Below are 7,647 nucleotides of genomic sequence, written 5' to 3' on the forward strand. Positions count from 1 at the left end.
TACCTCGCTCGCTCTCTCTCTCTGTACCTCGCTCTCTCTCTCTGTACCTCGCTCTCTCTCTCTCTGTACCTCGCTCTCTCTCTCTCTGTACCTCTCTCTCTCTCTCTCTCTGTACCTCGCTCTCTCTCTCTCTCTCTGTACCTCACTCGCTCTCTCTCTCTGTACCTCGCTCTCTCTCTCTGTACCTCGCTCTCTCTCTCTCTCTGTACCTCGCTCTCTCTCTGTACCTCGCTCTCTCTCTCGCTCTCTGTACCTCGTTCTCTCTCTCTCTCTCTCTCTGTACCTCGCTCTCTCGCTCTCTGTACCTCGCTCTCCCTCTCTCTCTGTCTCTCTCTCTCTTTATATACTTGTAATTTTGTTTCTCTCTCTAAACCTCTACTTCCGTCTCTCTCTTTTGACCCCCTCCACCCTCTTTATTAAGGATAGATGATCTCTTTTCAGAACTCAGCTTTTTTTCTTCCACCTCTCTTCCTGTCTGTTTTATTTTTCCACCAGGCTGAAGGAACCTGAAGGCCAGTGTTGTTCCTGTTTTATTTTTCCACCAGGCTGAAGGATCCTGAAGGCCAGTGTTGTTTCTGTTTTATTTTTCCACCAGGCTGAAGGATCCTGAAGGCCAGTGTTGTTCCTGTTTTATTTTTCCACCAGGTTGAAGGAACCTGAAGGCTAGTGTTGTTCCTGTTTTATTTTTCCACCAGGTTGAAGGAACCTGAAGGCTAGTGTTGTTCCTGTTTTATTTTTCCACCAGGTTGAAGGAACCTGAAGGCCAGTGTTGTTCCTGTTTTATTTTTCCACCAGGTTGAAGGAACCTGAAGGCTAGTGTTGTTCCTGTTTTATTTTTCCACCAGGTTGAAGGAACCTGAAGGCCAGTGTTGTTCCTGTTTTATTTTTCCACCAGGTTGAAGGAACCTGAAGGCTAGTGTTGTTCCTGTTTTATTTTTCCACCAGGTTGAAGGATCCTGAAGGCTAGTGTTGTTCCTGTTTTATTTTTCCACCAGGCTGAAGGAACCTGAAGGCTAGTGTTGTTCCTGTTTTATTTTTCCACCAGGCTGAAGGAACCTGAAGGCTAGTGTTGTTCCTGTTTTATTTTTCCACCAGGCTGAAGGAACCTGAAGGCTAGTGTTGTTCCTGTTTTATTTTTCCACCAGGCTGAAGGAACCTGAAGGCTAGTGTTGTTCCTGTTTTATTTTTCCACCAGGTTGAAGGAACCTGAAGGCCAGTGTTGTTTCTTGCACGTTCTGAAACCAAACAGTCAGTGACGTCTTTGCGGCAGGCGCTGTAGTGGCCGTCAATCTCTCAAAGACCCCTAGCGAAATGGAAACTAACCCAGCTGCCAATCATTCTCTGAAGAGACCTGTAATTGAAGATGGAAATTTTCCTTGCTAATTCCAAAACACACTCTGAGAGCAGAATAGTTTGTGTGTGCATAATGGAGCCTGACCAACGCAGGGTTTTATTTAGTCCGTGGTTTGGCACTGGTGTGAATGTGTGGTAATATCTGGGGCACATCTGCACTTGCTTCCCATAGACTGGTATAAAGGTGTTATATAATAGAAGGTTTTCTTCTTTCAGGATCACAACTCTTTTTAAATGACAGATATAAAGTGTGTGTATGGACAGTACCAGTCAAAAGTTTGGTCACGCTTAGTCATTCAGTGTTTTTTCTTTATTTTTACTATTTCCTACATTGTAGAATAATAGTGAAGACATCAAAACTATGAAATAACACATATGGAATCATGTAGTAACCAAAAAAGTGTTAAACAAATGAAAATAGATTTTAGATTCTTCAAAGTAGCCACCCTTTGCCTTGATGACAGCTTTGCACACTCTTGGCATTCTCTCAACCAGTTTCATGAGGAATGCTTTTCCAATAGTCTTGAATATGTTCCCACAGCACTTGTTGGCTGCTTTTCTTTCCCTCTGTAGTCCAACTCATCCCAAACCATTTCAATTGGGTTGAGGTTGGGCATTGTGGAGGTCAGGTCATCTGTTGCAGCACTCCATCACTCTCCCTTTTGGTCAAATAGCCCTTACACAGCCTGGAGGTGTGTTGGGTTATTGTACTGTTGAAAAACAAATGATAGTCTCACTAAGCGCAAACCAGATGGGATGGCGTATCGCTGCAGAATGCTGTGGTAGCCATGCTGGTTAAGTGTGCCTTGAATTCAAAATAAATCTCAGACAGTGTCACCAGCAAAGCATCATCACACCTCCTCCTCCATGCTTCACGGTGGGAACCACACATGCAGAGATCATCTGTTCACCTACTCTGCATCTCACAAAGACACGGCGGTTGGAACCAAAAATCTAAAATTTGGACTCAACAGACCAAAGGACAGATTTCTAATGGTCTAATGTCCATTGCTCATGTTTCTTGGCCCAAGCAAGTCTCTTCTTATTATTGGTGTCCTTTAGTAGTGGTTTCTTTGCAGCAATTTGACCATGAAGAACTGATTCATGCAGTCTCCTCTGAACAGTTGATGTTGAGATGTGTCTGTTTCTTGAACTCTGTGAAGCATTTATTTGGGCTGCAATTTCTGAGTCTGGTAACTCTAATGAACTTATCCTCTGCAGCAGAGGTAACTCTGGGTCTTTCTTTCCTGTGGCGGTCCTCATGAGAGACAGTTAACTGTAATGAACTTATCCTCTGTAGCAGAGGTAACTCTGGGTCTTCATTTCCTGTGGTGGTCCTCACGAGAGACAGTTTCATCACAGTGCATGATGGTTTTTACGACTGCACTTGAAGAAACTTTCAAAGTTCTTGAAATTCTTGGCATTGACTGACCTTCATGTCTGAAAGTAATGATGGACTGTCATTTCTCTTTGCTTATTTGAGCTGTTCTTGCCATAATATGGACTTGGTCTTTTACCAAATAAGGCTATCTTCTGTATACCCCCTACCTTGTCACAACACAACTGATTGGCTCAAACTCATTAAGAAGGAAAGAAATTCCACAAATGAACTTTTAACAAGGCACACCTGTTATTTGAAATGCATTCCAGGTGACTACCTCATGAAGCTGGTTGAGAGAATTCCAAGAGTGTGCAAAGCTGTCAAGGCGAAGGGTGGCTACTTTGAAGATTCTCAAATATAAAATATATTTTGATTCGTTTAACCCTTTTTGGGTTACTACATGATTCCATATGTGTCATTTTATAGTTTTGATGTCTTCACTATTATTCTACAATGTAGAAAATAGTCAAGATAAAGAAAAACCCTTGAATGAGTAGGTGTGTCCAAACTGTTGACTGGTACCGTGTGTGTGTGGGATGACACTGGGATATCCTCTGTTAACATCATGAGTTGGCCAACAAGAACTTTCTATCACTATCATTCCTCTTCTCTCCAATCCCCCTCGCTGTGTTCCATCTATCTTCTCTTCCTCTCCTCCACTTCACACTTTTTCCCAGGAAGGCTGTGGGAAATGCAGCTGGGAGGGAAAACCCTTCTGGATATCCCATTCACACTGTATACTATATTTATCCTGGCAGCACACACACGCAAACACACACACACAAACACACACAAACACACACACACACGCACACACGCAAACACACACACACGCAAACACACACACACACAAACACACACAAACACACACACACACACAAACACACACAACACACACACACACACAAACACACACACACAAACACACACGCAAACAACACACACACACAAACACACACGCAACACACACACACACACACGCAAAACACACACACACACACACAAACACACACACACAAACACACACGCAAACAAACACACACACACAAACACACACGCAAACACACACACACACGCAAACACACACACACACACACAAACACACACGCAAACAAACACACACACACACACACACGCAAACACACACACACACGCAAACACACACACACAACACACACACACAAACACACACGCAAACACACACACACACGCAAACACACACACACGCAAACACACACACACACACACACGCAAACAAACACACAAACACGCACACACACACACACACATTGCATCATTGAGGGCCATATTACTATTCCCCTGATGGCAGCCTACAGCCATGGCCCACAGCCCTCCTGCTGTCTCTATGGTTCATATCAACTGGGTTTTTTCCACCTCTTTAGTATTTGTAACTTTCACTCCTAGAAAGACAGGGGAGAGAGAGGGGGAGAGAATGGCATGAAGACAACGGCAGACAAATTTAGTGAATAAAAGGTGGGGGGGGGGTCTCTGGCTGAGAAACAACATTTTGCTATTTTAAAGCAAATTTTCTGCAGTTATACACATTTTCCCATGGTTTCTGCCTTGTTCTTATGCTATCTGAGGGTCTCAAACATTATAACAAATCAATGGGGGCCCCATGCCATGCCATTTTGGAAATTACTCAGGTCTCCCAGACTTTTTAGTTTATTTAAAATGTGCTTTACATCTGGTTTTAGTCATTTAAGGTTACACTGAAGACGTCTTATCATTATGAAAATTACCCCCCCAAAAAAGAAATATATATTTTGCAATGGCGGCCAATGCATATAGGGGAAACACTGTCTAGATATCTCAAGCAGTAAGATGAGTGTCTTTTGTGAGGACTTTTTCCTGAGGTAAATTTCTTCAAAGATTTGAAGCTGAGATGTTAAGCTCAACTTTAAGTAACCAAACACTCCCATGTGTATTAGTGTGTCAGAGGGGTTTGACCCAACGGTGTACGACGAGGTCAAAACTCAAGTCACTGCTGTTTCCGCTGCACCCCCCCCACCCCCCAATCATCTAGGCTTTAGCCTTCTAATAGATATGTATCGTTGTTCTGACGTTTACCTCTGATTTTAATTAGAGGAATGAAAGGCGGAGAGTAGAAGGGAATGAGAGGTAGAGAAAAATAAAGAAAGAAAGAAGGATCTGTGGGTTCTTGAGTTTGAGGAGAGACAAAGTGAGGGCGGGAACTGGAAGATGTTTCCAATTAATGGTTGAAAAAGTGGTGGTCAACGGGAGAGGAAATGAAAGAATAAATTGGCTGGTTTGATTTGTACGTTTTTTTCTTCCTCCCGTTTTCCCCAGTTCCCCTCGTTCTGTCCCTCCTGTCCTATTTGCAGCTGGTCTACTGGCTTCTGTGAAAAGAGGGAATAAAATTGGAGACCGTGAATAGGCCAGCTCTATTCGGAGTCTGAATAATGGCGCAAATGGGGCATGAAAGAGAAAATGGTGGTACAGGAAAGTCAAATAGTTAGTGAAAGAACTAATTGCCTGTACATGAAAAGAAAAAAGTGGAATCGGTCTGTTTTAAGGATAGATGATACAATGGAGTGAAGGTTATTGATTAAAGGAGAGGGTGAATGAAGGGAAAGAGGGATGGCTCCATTAGAGGAGTGGAAGAGAGGGGAAATGAGGAGCAGGTTGAGGGATGAAGGAGTGCAGCTGGGGTAGGGTATGTCTGATTCTTGATAGTACAGCTGACCCGGGTTCAAGTAGTATTTGCTTTCTTTCAAATACTTTGGCTGTGCTTGATTGAGCTTGCCTGGCACAAGGGAAGCAATGGGAAAAGTCACAAAGGAGCAAACCCCACCCATCTGCAAACCCTGTCCAATAAAATGCTCAGTAGTATTTGAACCCAGGTCTGGAATACAGTATTTCTGGTCGCTGGTCTGTCCGGGGGCGGAGGCAGTAATCAGGTTCCAATTCCACCACAGCAGCTCTGTGCAGCAGATCAGACCAGGCAGGGGGACACAGTCCCTTTAATCAGAACACTGGGCAGTTTGATTAGCTAGGTCTGGAATGGATGCCTGGTCTGTCAGCACTGCAGGAGACATTATTAACGGTTGTCACTTGTTACTACAGCCACAAAGTCAAAATTGTCTATATCGTAAAAATGCATGCTGTTTGTTTAACTTAATTTAAGGTTAGGCATAAGGTTAGACGTGTGGTTAAGGTTAGGCATAAGGTTAGAAGTGTGGTTAAGGTTAGGTATAAGGTTAGGGTTAGGTTTTAAGAAGTGACATTTTGACATAATTATGACTTTTTTGGTTGTGGTAACCACTAGTGACCACTCAAAGGGTTCATGAGGTTTTAGAGAAAGTTGTTTAAACTGTAATTGTATTTACTGGATAAAGAAAGTGTTTATTTTTATTGAACCTTTATTACGTGTAGAGAGGATAATGAAAACCAAGAATGAATGAATACATTTATTCTAATAGTGATTGATGAAGGAATGAATGGGAGATTTCTACCACTGATCGATGACCCTTGTTATCCATTAGTACTACAACCATCACAGCAATGTGACATTAAAGTTCTATCATCTATCCATCATATCAAAGTCATGTGATCTATAGGAAAAATAAGCAGCAGGAGAAAGCCAGTTTAAACAGTTTCTACAGGACTGGTACTCATCATAACATACTTATGGCCCCAGTGAGCACATGGAATTAGAGAGGGAGGGAGGGAGAGTGCAATCGTTCCCATATGTGCTCATTGACACCTGATACACAGTCCTGGTGGGTGAAACAGCATTCTCTCTGAGTGACACAGATGTGCTCTCTGTCTGGTTAAGCTGGGCTTGCTAATACATAAGGAGAATGGGAGTGAGAAGGCTCCTGTGTTTTTATTGGGAGAGGGACATTAAACATCCATAATCTTTAGAGGTAGACACTGACTGGGTCTGTTTTGGAGAGGTCTTCTGTCTGTCTCAGTGTGTCTATAACACTACCACTCTTCATTGTAAATCACCTCCGTTTTTATACCTGTTATTACAGGATCATCCTTCTTTGGAGGGGATATCACCACTTTCCCTCCCTCACTTAGAGAGAAATAGGCTACACACACACACACACACTCTGACTGTTTCCCTCCCTGTAGAGACCAGTCTTTCCTCTCTTTTCAGAATTCTACATTTTGTCATCAACACCTGTATTATTATTCGCCTCACAATTTAATGATGTCACTTCCAAAGTACCTCTCCCGTTGGATTGGTCCGTCTCTGACCCCAAATGACCCCATCGTTGAGGCAGGTGAGCCCTGTCCTCCTCGCTTCCTCTCTACTTCCCCATTCAGACCCTCCAAGTCACGCACCATCACTCTCTCCCTCCTCCTTCACTCCCTGGATTCCTACAACTCAGACCTTTGTGTTTATCTTTGTTCTGCTGCTAAGGAAAACATACCACTCGTTTCTCTGGACAGCCTGATGTCCAGATGCTGTGTCCTCTGTGGGCCCTGTGGTGTCAGCAGCAGCCCTGCTCTCTGTGGGCCCTGTGGTGTCAGCAGCAGCCCTTGTCTCTGTGGGCCCTGTGGTGTCAGCAGCAGCCCTGCTCTCTGTGGGCCCTGTGGTGTCAGCAGCAGCCCTGCTCTCTGTGGGCCCTGTGGTGTCAGCAGCAGCCCTGCTCTCTGTGGGCCCTGTGGTGTCAGCAGCAGCCCTGCTCTCTGTGGGCCCTGTGATGTCAGCAGCAGCCCTGCTCTCTGTGGGCCCTGTGGTGTCAGCAGCAGCCCTGCTCTCTGTGGGCCCTGTGGTGTCAGCAGCAGCCCTGCTCTCTGTGGGCCCTGTGGTGTCAGCAGCAGCCCTGCTCTCTGTGGGCCCTGTGATGTCAGCAGCAGCCCTGCTCTCTGTAAGCCCTGTGATGTCAGCAGCAGCCCTGCTCTCTGTAGGTTGA

The 7,647-nt window shown here is 44.4% G+C and overlaps 1 protein-coding gene across 1 annotated transcript; it reads left to right on the forward strand.

Annotated features, from left to right (window-relative positions):
* Positions 1-6,938: 6,938 nt before the first annotated feature.
* Positions 6,939-7,647, forward strand: LOC139401876 (uncharacterized). The gene is made up of 2 exons (XM_071145870.1): positions 6,939-7,011; positions 7,226-7,647. The coding sequence occupies exons 1-2, from the start codon at positions 6,939-6,941 to the stop codon at positions 7,645-7,647; spliced, it is 495 nt and encodes a 164-aa protein (XP_071001971.1).

This window comes from Oncorhynchus clarkii, unplaced genomic scaffold (genome assembly GCF_045791955.1).
Source record: "Oncorhynchus clarkii lewisi isolate Uvic-CL-2024 unplaced genomic scaffold, UVic_Ocla_1.0 unplaced_contig_537_pilon_pilon, whole genome shotgun sequence".
Classification (NCBI taxonomy): domain Eukaryota; kingdom Metazoa; phylum Chordata; class Actinopteri; order Salmoniformes; family Salmonidae; genus Oncorhynchus; species Oncorhynchus clarkii.

Bases quoted from the DNA above. Each gene is read 5' to 3' on its own strand.
- LOC139401876 (XM_071145870.1), top strand. From the start codon at position 6,939: ATGTCACTTCCAAAGTACCTCTCCCGTTGGATTGGTCCGTCTCTGACC. The intron at 7,012-7,225 runs GTGAGCCCTGTC...CTGTGGTGTCAG, and splicing joins TGACCCCATCGTTGAGGCAG to CAGCAGCCCTGCTCTCTGTG.